Below are 24,557 nucleotides of genomic sequence, written 5' to 3' on the forward strand. Positions count from 1 at the left end.
TTGTCCCTCTTTTCTTCTTCCCCTGTGTCATATGAAAAACCAAAAATAAAACACTGTTGTGTGAAAACTTCTCCAAAGGATTCCCAAATACCATTAAGTACTGAAAATCAATCAATCAATCTGAAACACTGTACAAAACAATGAAAAATAGTTTCTCTCATTGAACAAAAAGGACATGCATCTGAAGACCCAGGGTTAATGATGGACAATGATACCATGTAAAATCCGCCACTGTAAATTACCAGCTTTCTTGGTCAATGGTGGCTTGTACAGCGACCCCCATACAGGGCCCACATCAAAACCAACCTTAAAATGTTCTCACCAAGGTTTTGAACTTCAATATCAAAACTACTATGAGTTTCTTGAGCAAACGCTATGTCAATGCATTTAGATTTTAAAAGGTCAAAATACATCGCCCTTTTTCCATGTCCCTTGCACCATTAAGGTTCAAGGATGGGATTTTAAAGCTACTCATAACCATACAGAAAAAGATCCATAAAAAAACAAGAATACAGCATCGTACCTGCTGTTTTTCCCCTGTCAGGTATAGCATCAAACTCTGCGAAAACTGATGCAGAAAATTAGAACCAGTCTATACACTTCAGTGTCCCTCAAACCATCAGGGGTCCTTTGTCATATCAACCATTTAGCTGAATCAAGAAACAACTCTCTATCAGGGAAAAAATCTTGTATAACCACATCTCGCTTTCCTTTGGTTACTTCCAAAAAACTCTTGTTCTAAACTGTACCCATTACTTCTCTGACCATCAGGAATAGAAGAGTCAGATGACTCTCTATCACTATCACTCTCTCTTCCACCCTTTTTGTTTGCCTGCATCTTTTTTGGCTTTGCACCTTTAGAGTCCTTAGGTTTCCTTTTTGTATGTGGAATCTTAAAAACACTTTCATTATCCCCAAACAAATTCCTGTCACTGTGGACCATTCCATCCACATCCATTTCCTGTTGCACTCCTACTGGCGTAGTTGTGTGGCCAAACTCCTCACACACTTCAGCAGAAGTAGCGGCAACCTCACTGGTGTCCTGACTGCTAAGAGTCTCACATCCTGAAACTCCGCCCGTCTTTCCATCTCCGACATTGAATGCTGGGGCTCCATCCCGTGTGTCACTTGCAGAAACACCTTTGCCCCCCTTACCTGCTGAGACCCTTGCCAAAGTAGGGGAGACCGGGGATAGTTGTAACGTGGGTCAGTTGTAACACTTACAATTTCTCCAATCAGGGCTAAGTTTCAAATGATGTGACTCATCCTGTGCATGCCCAATTCAGTTCTGCTATCACATGTGAAAAATCAGCACATTTGTCAAACACAGACAATTTAACACGAAAAAAAGCAATTTGTATGCCAAAAAGTACGTTTTTCTACTTTATTTCAATGTTTAATAGCATTATCTGAGTAGAAGTATTGACCTGTTTCTTCTTTTCTTTTGTTTCTTTGTTTTGTTCGTCATCCCCTGCTGTACTCAGAGGCCCAAATCCACTCAGAACCAGTTAAAAAGACAGGCACAACATTGTTTTATTGAAGTTTAATAGTGGTCATTTGTATTAAATGCATGCAATTTTTACAAAAGTCATAAAACCAATTTTTCCACACATACAAAGTCCAATTCTTCTTTTCTGAACAGATAGTAAAAATAGTTTTAATGTGTTCATAAAAACAGGACAAAACCTCCATCACAAGTAGGCCTCTAAAGGTTCTGTTATTTTCCCTTTACTTACACTGGTCAAGTATAAGGCAGCAGCAGTCTGTACAAACAGCAACTGAATCAAATATCTACATGTTTCTTTGCGTTTTCCCAATTCTGAGTATTGCAGTCTCTTTCCACAAGGAGCCACCACATTAAAAAACAATAAATAAATGTCTGTGCTTTTGGTCCAGAGTCTGACCCTTGACCCTGAGCGTGGAGGAGGTCAGACCATGTCGGTGTGACCGAACACATGCTGGTGGCCAGGTTGGAACTGCTGTGTCCAGTCAATGATGACCGGTTTGAAGAGTCCACAACAGCGGAGATGGAAGAACGACACCAGGTTCCTAACCACGCCCAAACTATGAACACAGAATCAGAGAAAAGTGACTCAGCTGACCGACAACATAAAGTACGAGTTTAGGTTAAAAAAACAAAACAAAACGCACAGCACATGATTTGCCAGTAAATCCTAAAGAGCCCATGGCATGCTACAGACAACTAAGCAAACAATTTGTAAATATCAAGATATAAGTTATACGATAAAGACAAGAAGCACTACATGCAACTCACTTGAATGGATTTTGTCTCAGAGAGACAGGTTGCCCGAGTTTCCTCTGGCGATGTGTTAGATTTGTTCGCTCTACTGCCGTCAGTCCCAGGAATGCAATCTGATCACACACACACACACACACACACACACACACACACACACACACACACACACACACACACACAAAAATAAGGTATGTTGTGTGTTAGAGCAAGAAAAACAAAGAACTAAGCTTGGGGTAAAATTTAAAGACTTTTGTGAAGGCCAAAGCTGAATATTTCCATCTATATTTTAAAATGATTAAGCAAACACTCAAAACAAAATGGAAAGCCGGGAATTTTCTCTGGTCTCACCCAAAACACAGAATTTGTAGTAATTTATGTTGAATTCTGCCAACTAATCCCCTATTTTGAAACATTTACAGAAAACGCAATATGTGCGTGACAGTGAATACTATCCATATGATATACAGAGCCTTAGAACCCCATTAAGAAACTCCAAGCAGCGAGTCACCTGGTAGAGCTGCAGCAGCAGGGTCAAAGTAGACCAACTTGTATGATAGACGACCAGGACGAAGATGCAGAGCAGCCAGGGAGAGCACCCTATCAGGCCAGAGAAGGTACCCCACAGGCCCTGCTCCTCGTAATGCAGCATGCAATGAGCGGACCAGTCTGAAAGAAACATACACAGGCATGTTCATCCAGGGTAAAGGTCATAGCGTGTCAGATGGCATGGCTACACTAGCTGTTGCAGAACTCACACATGACACAGCCGTACAACATCCAGGCTCCCATCAGCACGAGGGAGAACAGAAAGAGGATGAAGTAGTGATGGTTCCTCGCACCTGGGGAAAAGAAAATAATCAGATTAAAAGATGCAAAAAATTAAAAAAGGTAATAATTTAGTAGCAGTGCGTCAAAAAACATTTATGGGAAAGTATTATGCTCTCCAATAATTTGAATGACTAGGGATCAGAGCACTTTATCTTCAGGAAAAATACTGTATAGTTTTTTAATGCATCCCTTAAGTCTTGATATACTAGACCTCCTAAATAAGACATGACTTTCTCAGCTTTGTCTTCGTGTTTGACAGTTCTTCCTGCTGTTGCGTAATTTGAAAGTTACGAACAGGCTTGTGTGTTACCAATGCAGCTGTTGGTCCAGATGGAGTGGTGGTCCTGCTTGGCCACACAGGCATCGCAGCTGAAGCAGTGATTGGCTCTCATTGGCTTCTTTATCTGTAAAAACACATGGTATAAAATAGTACTGGTTGTCACAGTGCTAATGGTGCAGTGTTATTAAAGAGGTGGTTGCAGGTCAGTGGCCTTACCATACAAGAGGTGCACAATATCCTGGGGTCCAGACAGCCGGCTTCAGCCAACACCAACACATTCTGTCAACACAGAGGAACAAAACATAGCTCAGCTCCATGTAAAACATTTACATGGAATATTCTGAACTCTGTCCTTCTCACCATTTTCTTCTCCTCTTCAGTTGCTCTGATGAAGCCGGGGTCCGTCCTGCAGGTGCGGAGGTAGTAGTAGAGTAAAGCAGTGGCATTCAGAGTGAACAGTACCTGTACTGTGGCACTAGGCTGATGTGGAGTTTCAAGTTAAGAAGGTCTCTGTTCAGTTTGTCATCAGAATATGAATGAAACCCAGTTGCCTAATTTATTGGCCTCCAATGACAGATCTGTTTCTCTTTACTGATGATAAAACTATGCATCACTCTTACAACAGAAAGAAAAAAACAAAACAAAACACACACCCTCAGAGAATCTTCCGGTTTAAAAGCATTATCCATCAAGTGCATTCATGAGTCTTGCTTATGTTTTTCATCTGGTACTGACTTGCTTCTCCCAAAGGAAATGCTTTAAGGTGTGGTTTCATTTTTTCAAAGGATATCTGGCATAAACCAGAGGCACCAGGTGACAAGCATCCAAAAGATTGAAGCCATGAGACTTGAAGCTTGTAGGTTGGACTGAAAGTCTGAGCCTGGGAAATTCCTGTTTCATGCAAACATTCATTACTAAATCAATAACACAGGTTTTAATAACAGTAGAGTACATCCGTGAATCAGTGGAAGTGTATCCTCACCTTGTAGCCAGATTAATCACACCTATCACACAGGCCAACAGGATCCCTTTGAGTAACCAGGATTCTGAGTTCATATCCACTATTGCACCAACACCTCCAAACAAAGCCGTGCAGAGTAAAAACTGCAGAAACACCTGAGAAATACAGGGAGAGGATTCTTTTAGAAGAGTCACTGTAGACTGCTAAAAACGTGTTATTTGAGACAAACGTACCCTGTATCTGTTCACGACTCGCAGGCAGCGAGAGTTGGAACGAAGCCTCTCCCGTTTGACCTGATTGAGCATGTGCATGAGCAACGGGCTGTGCACTTGGTGAGCCAAGTCGATGGGTGTGTGACCCTGAAGAAGAACATTAAGAACCCCATGAAAAAAATGAATCACTGATTCAGTTCAAAAGTGGGTATAATTGTAGTTCTTATAATTGACTGTTTACGCTGAGTACATGAACTCTATTGTCAAACGCAGTGCAAAAAACCCAAGTTTAACTTGTGTTAAACTCAAGTTTAAGGGCATAGTTCTATTGTAGTAAATGAATCAAGAAACAGCTTATTTATTGTCAGTCTGCAGATACATGCAAAGCTATTCAGAGACATGGAGTGAGCAATACTATTCAGTGCATTCTCCAAGAAAATCTTGTTGTTTTTTTTTAGTGAGCTCAGCAACTCAGACTTCATTATAGTGGGCATCAAGACTTAATGGAATACTGTAGGAATACTGTGCATTGCCTATTCATTATTTCATATGCAAGCATTTAGAGCTGAATAATGATGAAAGCAAGGTGTACCTGTTACTTGGCCTGATCTACTAAGATGGCTTACTTACTTAATAGTGAACAAAGCGCTCATGCAGAGATTAAGCAAACACATTCAGTTGAAAAACAAAACAGTGTGCTCCTAGAATATACACCTAGAGTATCCAGTTCAAAATCCTACGTCTCCTAGAAAACCTGACCTCTGAACACTGACTTTATCATCGGGATTCAAACTCATATGACAGTAGCTGCGCCTGTGGGATCAACTCCTACAGTTCTCGAGTTATCGCTTTGACAAACTTAAGTGTTCACGCGCCCACCTCACCGCTTGCCTGCCTGACCAACAGGGTGATGACATTACCCATTTAGCCTTTTACAGCTAAAGGTTAATAAGAATAATATTCTGTTTATGTATTCCAACATTATGCACTCACAATAATGTAAAAAAAAAAAAGAGAAAAAAAAGTGTTTGAATTTATTGAAGCTCACATTAATGTTTTCTGCTTCCACACTGGCCCCAGCCTCCAGCAGGATGTGGGCAGCATCTACATTTCCTGCCAGCACAGCACAGTGCAGTGGAGTGTTCCTGTTGACTTTGTCCACAGCGCTCACGGAGGCATTATTTTTGATTAAAAAGTTTGTTGGTTCAGGCCTGTGACAGAAAGGAAACATCTTACTTTGTTACAGCACATTTAGATACTATCAGAATACTTTTAGCAATCAGAAAAAAAGGATTATGCTAACAAACTATACTTAATTTCTTATCAAGACAAGCAATCAAAGCACTGGGGTTAAAAAAGAGAAAGAGGCCTTACCCGATAATCTTCTGTGCTGCTAACATTAGTGGCGTCTGTCCATTGCAGTCAGGCCCGTCAACTTCCTGGAGGCAACGGAGAAATTGAGAAACAAAACCACAACTTGCGCAAAGTGAGAAGCAAATGTAATCAGAGAAAGAGTGAAAACAGAAGTGTTGCAGAGAGAAAGAGTGGGATATAAAGTGATGTGTATGTCTGACCTGTCCCTTAGCTATAAGATAAGCTGCTATTGCCATGTGTTGGAAGAGAATAGCAAGGTGGAGAGCCCTGTAGCCCTCTCCATCTGCAACAGAGGGGTCTGCTCCATATCTCATTAGCTGGATTACCATGGGGAGGTGGCCCTGTCTGGTCATTCAAACAAAAACATGATAATGGACAAGTCTTAAAACACCCAGCAGACTAGTTGTAAAACAGTTACGTAGCCTCACTGAGGACACACTGCCAAAGTGCATAATCTCTTCTAATGCAGGTAAACTTTAACCAGTGGTTGCTGGTAAACCAAAACTAAAGTAAAATAATGCATATCGTTAGCTTCATAGCATAATTGCCTAAGTCATTTGACTAAGTCAATGACTTAGGCACTTATGCTATGAAGCTAACGATATGCAAAACAAAGCAAAGCAGCCCAACCCAGCTCTATATCGTGCACAGCCATATAGTCACCTTATGGCCCAATGAAGTGGAGTAGAGTTCAGGTCTCCGCCCAGCTGGTCTACTATTGCTCCTTTGGAAATATAATACCTGTTAGAAAACAAAAGAGAACAGATGTAAAGATCATACTTCAAAGTATTTTGTGGGTTTTTATTATTTGTATTCATTTATTTGTCTCCCTGGTTTCCAGTTTTTGTTTAGCTACTATTTGTTAATTATTTGCATTATTATTCATAAACTTAAGTGCCAAAAGAAAGCCTGTGTTGGTTATATATAAAATGCAAACTGATCATTTGTCACAATTGTAGTATTTTTTTATGTATAGATTCAAGTAATTGTCTAGAATAAATAATTATACCCCCCGATTTGGTGTGTTGTGATAGGTCATTTGCAGTAGATGTGTTCACAAAACAGATTTCCATTTCTTTCTTTCTTTTCGTTGTCAGACTGAGATGAGATCTAAAGGCCTTACTTGACCAGCTCTAAGCGGTTGTTGATAGCAGCCCAGTGCAGCAGAGTGACGTTCTCTTTGTCTGGCTGCCTGACGTCATATCCAGCTTCCACCAGCTCCTTACAGCGCTCCAGGATTCCAAACCTGCGGGACACGCACACACACGCATGCGCATGCACGCACACACACACGGCAATCAATCATGTTATAAACCACACAGTGCTCTGCAATCAAATTAAATCCAAACTACAGATAAACTGAGGAGATGCGACAAATGTAGATAAAATATGTTAGAGAACTAAAAGTACAATGTGACCTGGAAAAGCAAGTTACTCAAGAAGGACTTTTAGAATGTGGAAGACAAAAAAAAAACAAACAAAAAAAAACGTATACACATACTCTTCCCTACAAAGTCATGGTTAGATAAATAGATAGAAGCGGTTCTATTGGTTTTTTTCTATTGTCCCCCGGCTTAAACAGCGTGAGTGAATTCTGCTTTTATTTACCTCTACTAACTGATCATTAGCCGCAAATCCTTACATGTACTTATCTCAAAAAAACTAAAGCACATCAACAAGTGCATCCATTCTTTACATTTCTAAATTGGATATAAACTAACACGTGCTATATCTTGTTCTACATTATATCATAAACAAAGATTATGAACAGCTGAAAACAGGCCTACAATTATCAATATTACCATATATTTAGAGTCACGAAAGAAAGAAAGTTTTCACAGGGCTCTGTGCAGTCCTGTGAAAAACTAGGCCCACCCCATGATTCAGTAGCTTGTAGAAACACCTTTAGCGCCAATAATTTGAAGTACTTTTCTTTTATGACTTTATCTGTTTCTCATATCACTGTGGAGTAGAGCTGGACGATATATCGAGTTTTTAAAAAATATCGATATATTTTTATACGAGATATAAGATGTGACAATATCCTTTATATCGATATAGTCTATGTGGAGCCGCAAGTTTGCCTCTCTTTCGTCCACTTTCGTCTTTACGCAACGTTACTCGGCCTCCCCTCCTCCCCCATCGCTTCACCTGCAGGAAGCGACAAGATGGACACGGCAAATCTCCGTTAACGAGTTACTGCACATCGCCGTGCGTGGGGCTGGACGGCGTCAACGTGTTAGCTAGCTAACCACGCTAACGAGCTAACCACGCTAACGCCATGCAGCCCAGAGGTGCTGCACGGACTAAAATCCTTTCATTTTCTCAAAAGTTGACAGCGCGCCTTATGTATGAATTCTGGTTGTGCTTGATGACTGCGAACCGATTTTATGTGGAACACGGCGCTCAGCAATCTGTCAAAAAACGTTTTAGTACGACTTTAGTAAGCTACGGAGCTGCACCGCTTGATGGATTGTCGGAGCATTACGGCTGAGCCTCGCGGAGTGATACGTACTGTGCTTCAACGTAATATTACCCTACTGTGTATAAGGACCATAAATGGCACCTGTTAAGAGACGTGGTTGCGAAGCGGATTTCAAACTCCAGGCTGTCAGTCACGCAGTAAAACTTGGGAACAGAGCAGCTGTGAAATCTGTCCGTCTTTGTTATTATGCTCAGCGTCTTTTAGTTTACATTTTGACTGCACAATTGTGAGCTTTTTGTTATGCACAAAAACAACATTGTTTTCTTTTATTTATGGAGCATTATTATTTAATAAATGCTCATAATTTATTTTTGAGTAAATTTTATGTACATCTGTTCTATGTTAATAAAAGTGCCTGTGTGACATCTGGGACACAGCTTTGACTAAGAACTCTCTTTTTGTTCTTACTTTATGGCTTTAAAAAAATATATCGAGATATATATATCTTATATCGCCATCCAGCTAAAAAATATCGAGATATGAATTTTGGGTCATATCGCCCAGCCCTACTGTGGAGGAATTCAGACCTTTTACAACACTGGCAACATTTGTCTTTTTTCCAGCATTTCTTTAGGTCATTGAGTTTTGCAGGCAGGTTTCTTAAAGTCCCAGCACAGCACTAAGGTCTGAACTTTGACCTTTGTCTTTATCTTCTTATCTTTTTGTTCTAGATTTGCTGCTCTGTTTTAGGACTGCAACTAAAGATTATTTTGTTAGTGGACTAATCTGCCAATTCTTCTTTGATTAGTCAATTAGTCACCGATTATTTCAATAACTCTTATCTCCGCTTCCTGTGGGCAGACCTATTTTAGGCTCCAGTACCTCACCTGCTCAGTCTGCCCAATGGTGACTATGACCCTGTTGTCTTGTCCCGCATTAAATTAAAATAATGACCCAGGAAACATATGAATTTGAATATAAATTTTTTTAAAAACACATGCAAAAAAGAAACTAAAAATAGCTTCTGTCCATAAGTTCAAACAAAGCTCCAAATTAAATCAAAAATATTTTATTTTCCAGTACAAAAGTACAAGTTTCCAAACTTTACAGATGATACAGTTCATGAATTCCCACCTGTAGTAGACATGCTCAGGAGTGAGGTTTGCTCTCATCTTTGAGATGTTCTAGGTGCTGATAACAATGCTGAAGATGCTCTCTGTCATGACCTCAGCCATTTGAGAGGTCCATGAGCCTCTTTACAGGACACTCAACTCATCTATATACCTGTGCTTAATACTAGTAAAACAGAACAAATCTAAGGCTCTAAAAGACAGTTACTAGTCCCAAATCTCAGTGTTTCTTAGATGGTGTAGTGTTTAAAATATTAGAAATTACATGTTCCACTACTTACTGTGATGCCTTCACTATGTCCCAACTGCTGCTATCATCCATGTGTGACCGTTTCTTTGGTTGCTCCCTGATGTCAGTCAGATCTGCATTTTTCCCGAACTGTCCGTAAAAACCCGGCATGAATGGATTCACCATCCCTCCAAATCCTGCCGGTCTTGGCCCATGACTGTGAGAATGGCCTTGATGCCCATGGTGACAGCTGTCATGCATGTGGCTGTGATCCTGCAACATGCACACGACGAGACACTTATTTAGTCCAAAGTGGTCCACAGGGAACCTTTAAAGTGGTAGAGACCGTGGGATCAAACTGTCAAGTCCAAATTGAGCCCAGCCAAAGCCCTTTGCTGCCATCCCTCTAATTTTTCTGACTCACTGTATAGAGACTGAGGAGCTTGGTATTACGGTATACCATGAGATTAAATCAATTTGTCAACTTTAGCAACCCAGAGTTTATTTCTGAATCAATTAATCTGTCTGTGACTGTTGTAATAATAGATTAATTATTCAAGCCAACTATCAAGTAAAAGTATTTCCTCTTTACAGTCTCTGAATCTGCTGCTCTTTTTGTTTTAGAATACTGAAAATTGGTTGTATATGGAGAAAACAAACTCAAGGCCTCACATGTAACGCTTATCTGTTATTCTATGGAATAAACTAATAAGTGGCTTTTTTTTTTTTTAAGTTGACTTTCAGAAATAAAACCTTGGTATTCCCAAACAAGCACCCCCAGAGAATTTTTGCCATATAATATTCTCCACAGCGAAACCGGTATAAATGTTCATGTGACATAAAAATATCATATTGATATCACTGCTATAACAAAGCCATGTGTTTACATTCCTTGGTCTGTGCAATGAGACAAGTCCAGGCATATCTGAGAGTGCCAAAAGAGACATTTAAGTACCTTAAAATTAAACTACTTATTAATTAACATCTGACATACTTTTAACACAACTTCTGCAGTTCTGTTTTCAAGGGAAAAAACTACCTTAGACTACATTTGTATTTACATCTAGCTTATGCTGTGTCACTGGATAATAATGCTGTTGCTTCCAATTTGTTTTGGTACATTCACACTAAAAATAAGGAAGCTTCTCACAGATGACAGTAGCTCTATGGAAAAGAATGACGGAAAATCCCCTTCATTTACTTACACTTATGAATGCTACTTCCCGCCAAGTTGCAAGTATCAATAACACTGCTCAGTTCTATTTTTTTCCATGCAGTCAGAAATATCGTGCTATAAATTTGAGGCTGTATCAACCACCCCTAGTTATGCTTTCATACTTTTTTGACACACAAATACAAACTGGAGGCAGACGGAAAACGATGTGTTTGGCTGAGATTGACCTATGACAGCTTATAATGATGGATCTATCCATAATTAATGTCTATAGATTTTAGAATGAGATGACTAAAAGCTCTCGTAGGTGTAATGTATTGTGGCCTAATACTTTTTGTCCATATACTGTATATAGCAAAATATATATCCTAGGCAAACACAAGGTGATGTACGGTCTAAGGGAATGCTGACAGTAAGTAGCTAACTCATTTGCTAAATACATTGTTGGAAATTTAGTATAATTTTCCCTTTATAATATAAATCAATCATCGCACAAGTTTATCATTTAGAGAAGGTTTCAGATGAAAGCTGTGAGAAGTTTGCACTGCGCTGAATATGTAGATAAATCTTGCATTGTTGAGTTAATCCCACCCTACTACTGCAGCACTAGGCAGCCGTTTTATCTTCTGGGATAGATGGATGTGCTGGATGCGTTTTGCTGTCAGTCTGGATTAGAATAGATGTTTAATACTGATGGTCACACTGTGAATACAACAGGCTGCTGCCGTGATCTAGACAGATGGCTAATTTACCAACATATGGTAAAAGCTGCACGCTTTCTGGCTGTTATGAGTATTAATACATGTGGATTTAGCTGAACACACGCAGCTCGGACAAGGACTGGGACTTGTGTGCTGGAAGAGGATTACAGCATCATGATAATGGGAAAGGTAAAACAAACAAACAAACAAAAAACCCCAAACCCTCATCTGTTTGTCAGTTAATCATCATGTCAACCAGATAAACCAGAAAGCACTTCCGTAAAGTCAGCACCAGAGGTTTCACGCCAAAGAAATGAGCTAAATGCTAGGACGCTTTGAATTCAGGTAACTAGCTGCAGGTTCACTATGCCTATGAAGCTAACGACGACGAGCCCTGATTTAACTCGAAGTCTATCAGGCAGGTTATTACACGTTACACCAACTCAACACAAGCTAAAATTTAACAGCAAGCTAGCTAATTGACAGCTAACAAAAATAACATAACTGAAAAAATGCCCATGTGCCAAGTGTCAACACGATAAATCAGAAACTACATACAACAAGACAAAGAAGCAATTATTATGTATAAATTGTCTTACATTTGCGTCTTCGTTCCAGTCCATTTTGTAGTCGATGAGGGAAGGGAAAGTTACTGCCGCTGGATAGGCAGGTTTAGAGTTTGACTTCCGGCGTTGGCTTTTCAGATTAAATGTCTATTTAAAAAATGTATGCGTCACAATTTATACAGTATCGCATAAAAAACAAAACAACAGGAGTGTACAGTCTACACATACACACACAAATCACAATAAATTCTTTGAGAGGCAAAATCTTTAGCCCACCTCAGCAATAGAGCAAAAGATGGCTCCCTCTGCCAGGAAAATACTGCCATCGCCGTTTTGATATACTTACAATGTTTAATATGTAATACAGTTACCACACACACACACACACACACACACACACACCTGCGGTGGTTAAATGTTGCTCAGGTGTGAAATTTAAGAGTCGTGAAATTTAATAGAGCTTTTTTTTTAATCTAATAAAGTGAAGGTCACATTTTTTTATCTAATGGCGTTTTAATTTCATATGACCTTTCCCTCAATTTTCTTTTAGCAACTTTTACTTTATTTTGAAGGCCAGAAAGTTAAAGAGGAAATGTTGCCGTTTGGCTGTTATTTTCCTCAACGACTTCCTTCTTCCTGGAGATGCTTTTGATTGGGCTTTCGTTTTCCACCCACATACAGGCCTCCACCACTGCTGCAGTGGTGCTTCAAGTCTTAGTACCCCCCCCCCCCCCCCCCCCCCCCCGAAAAACAAAAAACAAAACAAGAACAAAAAAACAAGGGTTCAGTTTCCAGATCCTTTCCCGAGACATGTTGGATTTTAAACCATCCTAAAACACACATGACAGTCAAAGCGCTTTGGTAAGTGATTTTTTTTTCATTCATAAAACTTGATTAGAAACTAAACTTCTACATCATTTCAACTTTTGTTTGTTTGTTTTTGTTTCAACAGCATCATGGGCAGCTGAAACTTATAGCATAGATGTACATCAGTGATTATGATCGTAAAGATACTTGAATACTTCTGTCAAAGTAACCTGGCATACAAATAAACCAATGAGGCGCAGGTACTTTAAAATGGCTCACACAATCGTGTTCTTCATTTAGTGCTATAGTAAGCAAGTCTCCTCCTCAACCTTTCACCTAATGGTCAATATATAATTGCATGTGCAATGAAATTTCATATAGCTGTAATGAAATGATTGGATTTCCCATGAAGAATTAACCATTGGAGCCAAACCCATATTCGGAAAATATGAGAATAAATCCTATTTGACACTGGGTGAAATTACAGTATGTGTCACTCAGATGAAACCAGCCACTTACACTGGAGAGGAGTTTTTTTCCCTCCCTCTTTGCTGTGAAACTAAATATGGACTGAATGCAGCTGAAGTGGCCGTCACCTTGGAGCTGTAAGCACAGAGACTATGACCTGTGAATGAACTCAAAGACATGTAGAGGATAGCATCAGCATCATCTTCTTTACTAGATACAGCTGGATATTTTCACTACATGCTTTTTCCACTTTTTCCAAAAACCCTCCATGTCCAATATGTGTCTATTGAACCTTGTTCCCTTCTCATATGAAAATAATACACAGATTGTAAAATGAGGTAAAAGCTAACTCTATGTGAGGAGGCGGAGCTCTGTTTATAATCACAAACTTTTAATCCAGGAACACAGCAAAATCTCCAGTGTTAAATTAACACTAGAGAGTGTCTATATGGGTCCACACCTCTGAGTGCTAAATACAACACTGTTGAGTGTTAAATTAACACTTTTGACAGTGTTATATGTTTAAAAGTAACCTAGTCAGTTTTAAAGATTAACAATGGCTAACACTGAGCAGTGCTGATTTTCTAACACTGGAAAATAACTCAAAATGTTAGAAATATTCCAGTGTTAGAAAATCAGCACTGCTCAGTGTTAGCCATTGTTAATCTTCAAAACTGACTAGGTTACTTTTAAACATATAACACTGTCAAAAGTGTTAATTTAACACTCAACAGTGTTGTATTTAACACTCAGAGGTGTGGACCCATATAGACACTCTCCAGTGTTAATTTAACACTGGAGATTTTGCTGTGAAGGCAAATAGATTTATCATTAAATAGCCTCCTGCAAAAAATGTAACTTTTTAGTCACCTTGTTACTGTGAACCTTTTGTTAATTTTTAATATATGGAACAAACATTTACAAAACCACCACCCTACCACATATAGGTTCTTAGTTAAACCGAAACAGAGACCTAATTTCTACAGGCACTATGCTATGCTGCGCTTACAGTAACGCACTAAAAAAGGTCTGAAGTAATATTTTTGAGTAAAATGCAACTGAAATATATAACTTCAAAGGTTTATTCAAATAATGAATTATTAAGGAAAACATGCTTGGTGTAAATTGAATTTATACCAATCAAGTACATTTCGTGTGACCTGATTCCATTAAGTCAGTCAAATTACTTAAAGTCAGCACTTTGGGCATAAATATTTTTTCCAGTGTATAAATCACAAACCACCCAATTTAATCAGATCATGAGGCTTTCAATTCATTCAAAAAAATTTAAGAATTGCAAGTAAGGTGTTTACAGCTTAAAAAAACCCTCCAACTTTAACTCTTATGTCTTTTTTTAAAATATCAGACTGAAAGACATCATCTTAATCGACTGAACAGAATGAGGTCTTTCAGTATCCCTTCAGGACAATCCACATTTTACCTGAACTCAAAAGGAATTAATTTATTTGCATTTGCTGTAACATCCTCCAGCTAGCACATTTCTGTTGAAGAACATTTTTCCATAATATCCAGCTCTTTAGACAATCCCATATACAATACAAACAGAGGGCTAGCCGCCTCTTGCACTACCAGGTGAGAGGCAGTAGATGGCCACAGCATTCAATTTATGATCAGAAGCTGCTCATCTGTTGTGTTTCCACTTGCATCTGATTTTTTTGGACAGCATCTAAACAGACATGGTAGTTGTGAAGTTAATTTTGTTTATTGTCCTGGACAATAAACAAAAATAAAAATCTGAATAATCCCTAGCAGTAAAAATCAAATCTGCTTTTGATTTTGATTGTTGCAGAGTGTTTGTTTTTTAAATTTAAAAAAACATTAAAAATTAAAAACTTTACTGCTATTCATGATTGAAGACAATACAAGTCAGAGAAAAAGTTAAATACTATAGTAAGCATTGTTTTAAAGAAACTGTCGTTATCTTAGACTCAAATTCAAGTTTGACTGTGCCTGTCATCTTTTTGCAAGGGAAACAAAATCTTTAAACAGATATTTAATCCTAGTGTGTGCTTAAAAGAACAGTGAATGTAAAAAAAACAAACAAAAAACCCCATACATTAAAGCAAGATGGGACCGCTTTGTTATTATACATGTTGGTGATTGGCCTGCCCATCGTTTATTAGTCACTGGAGGGTGCTCTGAACACAAAGGATCAGTTTTCAGGAACACTGTGTCCTTCTACACATTCATACCTAGAGCTGACAAGTACAGTGCCGTGGAAAAATATTTGCCCCCTTCCCAATTTCTTAGTTTTTTGCATTTGCAATTACGTGTTTCAGACCATCAAACTATTTTTAATATTAGTCAAAGCTACATGATAAAATATAAAATGCCATGTTGAAATAGTAATTTCACTTATTAAGGGAAAAAAACCTCACCAAACCCACCTCTGGCTCTGTGGGATAAAAAAGTAACTAAAATATCAGGATCGGTGCAAATACTTTTTGATGCCACTGTAGATGTTTATTCTGTTCAGCAAGAGGCCTACAGTTCATGACTGCTGTTCTTTTGCCTACCTCCTTATTTAGTGTGCATGCCAAGAAGTGAAATGGGCAACCACACTCTTTATTGTCTAATCTAATTATATAGAAATGTGAATAGAAATGAATAGAAATGTGACATGAGAAGTAGGGGTGGGGGGAAAAAATCGATACTGTGTAGTATCGTGATATTTTGTTTGCTAATAATGTATCAATACAGGGACAGCAGAAATCGATATTTTGTTACAAAAAAAGTTTTTGTGGATTGGAACATGCTCTGACTTCAGAGCATGTTGATCAGCTCCTTTTTCTGAGCAAGAATCCTGACATTCCTTCACTGTCCAAATGTGTTTAACTTTTTTTTTTGGCAGTAATAAACATGACAGTTTACTTATTTTAATTTAAGACATGTTTTATTTTAATTAAGTTTAAAAACTTTTTTATTTAATGTAAAATTATATTTTGTTTTAATTTACTTTCAAATTCTTCAGTTGCTGAATGGGCTGCACAGTTTTCATAAATTGCATAGTTCAGAATAGCTATAATTGTACCAGATGGTTGCATTCAGTTAAATTGGACTAGACTGTAATACAAACCGTTCAGTTTGTCAACAATAAAACTGACTGAAATGAGAGAAAGACTGAGTGCGAGGCTTTGATATTAGATAAAATTAATATTGATAAAGTTTACCTTTATGTACAGAATCTGAATATCGCAAAATATTTTAAAAAATTGCAATAATATTGTATCGTGCGTTAAGTATTGTGATAATATCGTATCGTGGGATGTATGGTGATTCCCACCTCTAATGAGAAGGTGTGTCTTTGACTGTTCCTGTATAACTTATTTTCGGACTAGTTGACAAATTATGCTCCGGTCATTTGATGTTTCCAAGATAGATGTTCTTTTGTAAAATAGTTACATTTTCTTTGTATATTTCATTTATCCACCATCATACATACAAGCTAAGAAGAGGTCGTTATACTAACAAGAGGTATCAACGCTGGGCCAAAGTTGAGCACATGGTTAAAGTTTGTAATCCAGCCAGGGTGTAAATATCACTCAGCAGCCAGAGCTGAAGCAGGTAGCATCAACACATAAATCTACTCTACCCGGCTTAAATCACAAGAGCACCTCTGACCAAAAAGCTGTAGATTTTTTCTTGTTTGCACAAATTAATCCAGATTCACATTAATTGTGTTCACAGCTCCAACAAAATGAGGAAGAGGAGGGGGAGAAACACAATTAGGTTGAATTACAATTGGATGGAAGGCGAGGACAAGGAGAAGGAAGCTTAGGATGAGGAGGAAGAGAAGCAGCAGGAGCATCTTTAGGGATCCCTATGATGTCATTGAGGTTTGTTTCATTAATATGGTCCTCTCACAAAGAAAGATGACTTGTTTTAGTTCACCTACTTCCTGTATTAAATAGTGATGTGCAAAACCTTGTGGAAAACCATGGAACAGGCACGTATAGTGCATCTGCAGGTAAATGAACATCAAATCTCTAAGACAGACTGAAATCTGTATATTTATCACCCTTACGATAAAACCCATGTCAGCCATTGGTTTGTGGACTTTTGTATTTTGAAGTCTCAACATTTGCTTTATTGCTGTTGCTATGTTGGGACCATATTAGGATGAGGGATCAGAATCTGGAGTCATGCACACTATTGTTTCATTTAGTGTGTATCCATAAGATTCGTACAGCAGATCCAAGTTGTGCCTTGAAAACAGGAAAGTCGTCTGCATAGAGGAGAACTTTAATAGCAGGCTTGTACAAAGTGAGGCTTTGTGCTCACATTTGCTGCAAACACTCGTTTTACCCTGTTTTGATTCAGAATTCAGTTGAAATCAGGCAAGAACTGGACTTGTTTTTTATAATGTGTTCTTGTGAATTGATTGTGTATCGCATATGTTTGATTTGACTTTCTGCAAGACAACAGTCGTCTGCTGGCCAAATTAAATTTTCTAAATACCTCCACGTGATCTAGCCTGGATTTAGAAAAGAATAGCAAAAAAAAAATCTGCACCTCCTGCTTCAGATGCAATTTGTGTTTCTGTGTTCAGAGGCAGCGGCGAGAGGGGAGACCTCGGCTCATCCAGCTGGAGAGCCTGACCAGGAGGAGTCAAACATTAACTCAGCTCTTCCAGGGCACCCTGCAGACTCGGCTGCTGGCAACAGCGAGGGATGACGTGAACGCCAAACTGGAGTCCATCACAGGTCAACTGCAGGTATGCGAGTCAGACCTTCTGAGGAGGCTTTCACTTTTCTCTCTTCTTTATAATTGACTCTTTTCTCTCTCTTTCAGCTCCTTGTCTCAGAGTGGGAGGGATTTGAAGCACAAAGGGAGGAACTTGTCGTTTGGTTGGCTGATATGGATGTCCGCCTGAGTGAGGTTGACCAGCTGACAGGAAGCACCAGTGAAAAACTGAAACAACTGCAGGTGTGGGCTTGTTTTGATATGACATATATTTGATATGATACATACGTCAGAGACATTATCCTAAACTGGACTAACAAAGGACCATGAGTACAACATGAAACGTACATTACATAGCGTAAGGCTGAAGTTCATTGATCATTTTAATCATAAACTTGTTGTTGAAATATTTTTACTGAACATGCAAACATCTGCTGATTGTGATGTGTTGATTTATTGGTCTGTTATGAAGCTATTGCTATTTCTAATGTGTTTTATCACTTTCTGATGTTTTCTTAATTAAACAATACATGTATTAATTGTTGTGTTATCTGTAGATATAGTATTTTTATATATATATTTATTTATAGTATAGCCAATATATTTAATTATTACTGTTTAAAACACTAATATGTGACATGTATTAGTAGTGATGTTGTGCTGAGGGTTAAAATGCCGTTTTGTCTTTTGGTATACTACAAAATGACAATAAACCATTAATATATGTCTATGCTGTGCTCGTATTTATTTTACCCTATTTTATTTATTTTACCCTACTCAAATTCAATTTATGATACATTTTATTTTGAAAGATTTAAAGTGGTTCTTTAAAGAACCACTCAAAAAAGGTTCTTTAAAATGGTTTTTTTAAAGAACCATTTGAAGGATCTTTTTAAAAATGGTTCTTTAAAGAACCATTTTTAAAAAGGTTCTTTGAAAAACCATTAAAGGTGCCCCAAAGAACCATTTCTTGATGGTTCTTTGGGGCACCTTTAAAGGTTCTTCAATGAACCACTGAAAGAAATGGTTCTTCAAAGAACCATTGTTTGAAAGGTTCTTGGTGGCACCAAAAAAGGTTCTTCTATGGCATCAGTCTAAAGAACCACTTTTGGTTCCAGTTGGCACCTTTATTTTTCTGAGTGCATTTGCTAAAATGTTACTGTTAATTTTTCATAAACACATTCCTTTTAATTTTATAATTATTTGATTTGATTTGATATACCTTTATTAGTCCCACAAGGGGAAATTTCATAAGGCTGCCGACCTATTAAATACATTTGTTAAATTTGAACACAAACTGTTTATGTGTGCAATAAATGAAATACAGTATATAAGGCAGAAACAAAGTTAGTACAATTCTGACAACCTTGAAGTTTTCTTTAAGCAGTCAGGAAATTTCCCTAGGCTTCAAAGCTCTTCTTTGAATGTTGGCTTCCATTTTTTCTATCCTCTGTTAAACTAACAGACCGCTTTGATAATATTGGGATTAGTTTGGGATCATTGTTATGCTGAAAAATGAAGCTGTTACCAGTGATACCCTTTAGAGACTACAGAGCCCCCACTATGTTTTACTGATGGCTCAAGACCATTACTTTAGTTTCTCTCTCCTCACCCCTAACGTATATACTGATGACGATTTGAACCAGAATTGTAAAATTCATGTGTAATTTGGCAAATCTCAACTTTTCTCCCTACTTCTTTTTCTTAAGAATGACTTCTTGACAGCCACCTTTCCTCTGAGACCATTTCTTATGAGGCTGCAGAGAACAGTAGGTGGATCAGCTGAAGGGCCAGATGCATCTCTCACACCTGATACTGGTCAGGTTTCTGCTGGATTTATTTTCTCTATTTCTTTAGGACCTCCTCCTTGAATCGCTACCTTATCGTGGTGGAGGGGTTTGTGTGTCACAGGGATCCCAGGGGCTATGTTGTCTGGGGGCTTTTGCCCCCTGGTAGGGTCTCCCATGGCAAACTGGCCCTGGGTGAGGGACCAGACAAAGAGCGATTCATAAGACCCTTATGAAAAGGAAACCGAGGGAACAGTTTACCCTGCCCGGGATAGGGTTACCGGGGCCTCGCCCTGGAGCCAGGCCCGGGGAGGGTGCCCAAGGGCGAGCGTCTGGTGGCCGGGCCTTAGTCCATGGGGCCCGGCCGGGCACAGCCCGAAGAGGACACATGGGCCCATCCTCCCGCAGGCCCACCACCCGCAGGAGGCGCCATAGGGGTCGGGTGCATTGTGTGCCGGGTGGCGGCCAGGAGCGGAGGCCCTGGCGGACTGACCCCCGGCTGCCAAGACTGGCAATAGGGACATGGAATGTCACCTCTCTGGTGGGGAAGGAGCCTGAGTTAGTGCGTGAGGTTGAGAGGTACCGGCTAGATATAGTCGGGCTCACCTCTACACATGGCTTGGGCTCTGGAACCAGTCTCCTGGAGAGGGGCTGGACTCTGTCTCAGTCTGGAGTTGCCCTTGGTGAGAGGCGGCGGGCTGGGGTGGGTATCCTAATATCCCCTCGGCTTGCTGCCGGTACGTTGGGGTTTTTCCCGGTGGACGAGAGGGTTTGTTCCCTGCGCCTTAGGGTCGGGGAACGGGTCCTGACTGTCATCTGCGCTTATGCGCCGAGTGGCAGTTCAGAGTACCCAGCCTTCTTAGAGTCCCTGGGGGGGGGGGGGGGGGGGGGGCGCTGGAGGGTGCTCCACCTGGAGACTCTGTTGTCCTGCTGGGAGACTTCAATGCTCACGTGGGTAACAACAGCGAGACCTGGAGGGGCGTGATTGGGAGGAACGGCCTCCCTGATCTGAACCCGAGCGGTGCTCTGTTATTGGACTTCTGTGCTAATCACAGTTTGGCCATAACGAACACCCTGTTCGAACATAAGAGTGTCCATAAGTGCACGTGGCACCAGGACGCTCTAGGCCGTAGGTCGATGATCGATTTTGTAATCGTATCAGCAGACCTGCGACCATATGTTCTGGACACTCGGGTAAAGAGAGGGGCTGAGCTGTCAACTGATCACCACCTGGTGGTGAGTTGGATCAGGTGGCGGGGGAAGACGCTGGACAGACCTGGTGCACCCAAACGCGTAGTGAGGGTGTGCTGGGAACGTCTAGCAGAGGCCCCAGTCCGCGAGATCTTCAACGCACACCTCAGGCAGAGCTTCAACAGCATTCCGAGGGAGACTGGGGACATTGAGTCCGAATGGACCATGTTCAGCGTCTCCATTGCCGAAGCTGCTGCATTGAGCTGCGGCCGCAAGGTGGTTGGTGCCTGCCGTGGTGGTAATCCCCGAACCAAATGGTGGACACCAGAGGTGAAGGGAGCCACTAGGCTGAAGAAGGAGTCCTATCGGGCTTGGTTAGCCTGTGGGACTCCGGAGGCAGCCGACAGGTATCGACAGGCCAAGCGGAATGCGGCTCGGGCAGTGGCTGAAGCAAAAACTCGGGTGTGGGAGGAGTTCGGAGAGGCCATGGAAAAAGACTTTCGGACTGCCTTGAAGAGATTCTGGCAAACCGTCAGACGTCTCAGGAGGGGAAAGCGGTGCTCTACCTGCACTGTGTATAGTGCTGGCGGAGCGCTGCTGACGTCGACTGAGAAAATTGTCAGGCGGTGGAAGGAATACTTCGAGGACCTCCTTAATCCCACTGACACGTCTTCCGAGGAGGAAGCAGAGTCTGGGGATGAGGGGAATGACCCGCCAATTTCCGGGGGCGAGGTCACTGAGGCAGTTAAACAACTCCAGAGCCCCTGGTGTTGATGAGATCCGCCCCGAGTTCCTGAAGGCTCTGGACGTTGTAGGGCTGTCCTGGTTGACACGCCTCTGCAATGTTGCGTGGAGATCAGGGGCAGTACCTGTGGACTGGCAGACCGGGGTGGTGGTCCCCATCTTTAAGAAAGGGGACCGGAGGGTGTGTTCCAACTACAGGGGGATCACACTCCTCAGCCTCCCTGGGAAAGTCTATGCCAGGGTGCTGGAAAGGAGAGTTCGTCCGTTAGTCGAACCTCGGATACAGGAGGAACAATGCGGTTTTCGTCCTGGTCGCGGAACACTGGACCAGCTCTTTATCCTCTCCAGGATACTTGAGGGTGCATGGGAGTTTGCCCAACCAGTCTACATGTGTTTTGTGGACTTGGAGAAGGCATTCGACCGTGTCCCTCGGGGTGTCCTGTGGGAGGTGTTGCGGGAATATGGGGTGTCTGGCCCATTGCTACGGGCCATTCGATCCCTATACAACCGTTGCAAGAGCTTGGTTCGCATTGCCGGCAATAAGTCGGACTCGTTCCCGGTGGGTGATGGGCTCCGCTGGGGCTGCCCTTTGTCTCTGGTTCTGTTCCTAATTTTTATGGACAGGATTTCTAGGCGCAGCCAAGTGGCGGAGGGCTTTCGCTTTGGTGGCCTCAGAATCTCATCTCTGATTTTTGCAGATGATGTGGTTCTGTTGGCTTCATCGGGTGAGGGCCTCCAGCTCGCACTGGAATGGTTCGCAGCTGAGTGTGAAGCAGCGGGAATGAGGATCAGCACCTCCAAATCTGAGGCCATGGTTCTCAGCCGGAAAAGGGTGGAGTGCCCACTCCGGGTCGGGGATGAGTTCCTGCCCCAAGTGGAGGAGTTCAAGTATCTCGGGGTCTTGTTCGCGAGTGATGGGAGAAGGGAGCCGGAGATCGACAGACGGATTGGGGCTGCAGCTGCAGTAATGCGGACGCTGCACTGGTCCGTCGTGGTGAAGAGGGAGCTGAGTGTAAAAGCGAAGCTCTCAATTTACCGGTCGATCTACGTCCCTACCCTCACCTATGGCCACGAGCTGTGGGTAGTGACCGAAAGAACAAGATCGCGGATACAAGCGGCAGAAATGAGCTTCCTCCGAAGGGTGGCTGGCCTCTCCCTTAGAGATAGGGTGAGAAGTTCGGCCATCCGGGAGGGGCTCAGAGTAGAGCAGCTGCTGCTCCACATCAAAAGGAGCCAGCTGAGGTGGTTCGGGCATCTGACAAGGATGCCCCCTGGGCGCCTCCTGGGTGAGGTGTTCCAGGCATGTCCCACCGGGAGGAGGCCCCGGGGCAGACCCAGGACACGCTGGAGAGATTATATCTCTCGGCTGGCCTGGGAACGCCTTGGTATTCCCCCGGATAAGCTGGAGGAGGTGGCTGGGGAGAGGGAGGTCTGGGCCTCTTTGCTTAGGCTGCTGCCCCCGCGACCCGGCCCCCGGACAAAGCGGATGAGGATGGATGGATGGATGGATATTTCTTTAGGACTTTCAGATACTGTTTACCTGCTGTAGGTAGTTTTGTTTTTAGGCCGGCCAGTTCTTCTTATGTCCTCCGTTTCCTCAAAATTTTTGTAGACACACTGCACCCTGCTGTGATAAGTCATATTTTTAGTTAATAACTCTTTGGGAATCACCTAATTGTTGAAAAAAAAACACCTCATTTGTCTGTTGAACTGTGTTACATTTGGCTTTTTTCATAGATTCAGCTAAAGAAATGGGAACAAATTATGTATTTTTGTGACAGGCTGCTAGTAAAAAAGGGTCTAAATATACAACTTAAAATTGGTGCTTTGCCAAGTTTTCTGTTGTGTGTAGACACATATGTTTAAGTGATTCATAGGACAGTGTTGCGAATTAACAAAAACAGCAAAAACAAGAAAACACACTTTTCTGGTTCCTTGGCAGCGAAATATGAAGAACTGAGGGTTGGCTCAAGACTTTTGCACAGTATTGTATATGCTATAATGAAAAGGAACAGCTATATAGTGCTTTATCTTTGGTGTAAACTCATCGTTCAGTGAGGGCGCAGTGGGGTCATTAAGAACCGAGCGATTAAGGAAACAGGGCATTCCAATGAAAACTTGTAGAGGATGTGTTACTAACTGGTGAATGAGCAGCAGAGGACCGTTGAATGAGAGGACTTTGCTCCCAAAACTCGGGGTATTTTTATTGTTTTGGCAGCTTGTGAAAAACTAAAATTAAAAAGAGTAAAAGCTTGTAAGTGTTTTGTTTATTGGACTCTTACAGTGATAATAGTGTGCAGCACATGGTGCTTTGTCTTCTTTTATTTCTTTCTGCGTCTTACTTCTTCTGTTTCTATTGTGGATCTTTAAATTGTTTGAATATCACTCAAAATGTTAAAATGCGACATCAACAAAATCTAATTTTCTCAGGGGCTGAGATCGCCATCTCACGTGGTGTCAAAGGCCAGGGTAAAGAGGTGGGTTTTCAAGAGTGACTTAAAAACAGATAAAGAACTGGCCTGTCTAATCTCTAAAGGAAGCTCGTTCCACAGTTTTGGAGCTGCTAAAGCAAAAGCACGATCTCCTCTAAGTTTACGCCCAGTAGCAGCTGATCAGCTGACCTGAGAGAGCGGGTGGGTGTATAAGGCTGTAGCAGCTCAGAGAGATAAGATGGAGCTAGGCCATGGAGAGCTTTAAAAGTAAATAAAAGAATTTT

The 24,557-nt window shown here is 41.1% G+C and overlaps 2 protein-coding genes across 3 annotated transcripts; one reads left to right on the plus strand and one right to left on the minus strand.

The window, feature by feature from the left end:
* Window positions 1-1,410: 1,410 nt before the first annotated feature.
* zdhhc13 (zDHHC palmitoyltransferase 13) lies at window positions 1,411-12,287 on the minus strand. Its single transcript, XM_085276115.1, has 17 exons — window positions 12,174-12,287; window positions 9,752-9,972; window positions 7,039-7,161; window positions 6,579-6,656; window positions 6,116-6,260; window positions 5,916-5,980; window positions 5,590-5,752; window positions 4,563-4,688; window positions 4,351-4,484; window positions 4,157-4,259; window positions 3,729-3,851; window positions 3,585-3,647; window positions 3,399-3,492; window positions 3,016-3,099; window positions 2,769-2,926; window positions 2,276-2,373; window positions 1,411-2,064 (listed from the first exon to the last, which is right to left on the minus strand). The coding sequence occupies exons 1-17, from the start codon at window positions 12,195-12,197 to the stop codon at window positions 1,929-1,931; spliced, it is 1,938 nt and encodes a 645-aa protein (XP_085132241.1). The 5' UTR covers window positions 12,198-12,287; the 3' UTR covers window positions 1,411-1,928.
* Window positions 12,288-12,891: 604 nt separating this feature from the next.
* On the plus strand, window positions 12,892-18,757 carry LOC146583699 (uncharacterized). 2 transcript variants are annotated; one of them, XM_085281126.1, is made up of 4 exons: window positions 12,892-13,001; window positions 17,124-17,272; window positions 17,986-18,150; window positions 18,228-18,757. In XM_085281126.1, exons 2-4 carry the CDS (start codon window positions 17,216-17,218, stop codon window positions 18,393-18,395), a joined length of 390 nt encoding a protein of 129 aa, XP_085137252.1. In that variant the 5' UTR covers window positions 12,892-13,001; window positions 17,124-17,215; the 3' UTR covers window positions 18,396-18,757. The 2 variants fall into 2 exon arrangements, with proteins under 2 accessions (XP_085137252.1, XP_085137258.1); XM_085281132.1 differs by lacking the exon at window positions 12,892-13,001 and adding an exon at window positions 16,856-17,000.
* The last annotated feature ends 5,800 nt before the right edge of the window (window positions 18,758-24,557 follow it).

This window comes from Mchenga conophoros, linkage group LG1, assembly GCF_057382185.1.
Source record: "Mchenga conophoros isolate Kocher_MC1m ecotype Shallow Benthic linkage group LG1, M_conophoros_male_GT1.1, whole genome shotgun sequence".
Lineage (NCBI taxonomy): Eukaryota > Metazoa > Chordata > Actinopteri > Cichliformes > Cichlidae > Mchenga > Mchenga conophoros.

Bases quoted from the DNA above. Each gene is read 5' to 3' on its own strand.
- zdhhc13 (XM_085276115.1), bottom strand. From the start codon at position 12,197: ATGGACTGGAACGAAGACGCAAAT. The intron at 3,100-3,398 runs GTAACACACAAG...TCTTTTCCCCAG, and splicing joins CTGGACCAACAGCTGCATTG to GTGCGAGGAACCATCACTAC. The intron at 2,927-3,015 runs GTGAGTTCTGCA...TGTTTCTTTCAG, and splicing joins GTTGTACGGCTGTGTCATGT to ACTGGTCCGCTCATTGCATG.
- LOC146583699 (XM_085281126.1), top strand. From the start codon at position 17,216: ATGAGGAGGAAGAGAAGCAGCAGGAGCATCTTTAGGGATCCCTATGAT. The intron at 17,273-17,985 runs GTTTGTTTCATT...TTCTGTGTTCAG, and splicing joins ATCCCTATGATGTCATTGAG to AGGCAGCGGCGAGAGGGGAG. The intron at 18,151-18,227 runs GTATGCGAGTCA...TCTCTCTTTCAG, and splicing joins CCATCACAGGTCAACTGCAG to CTCCTTGTCTCAGAGTGGGA.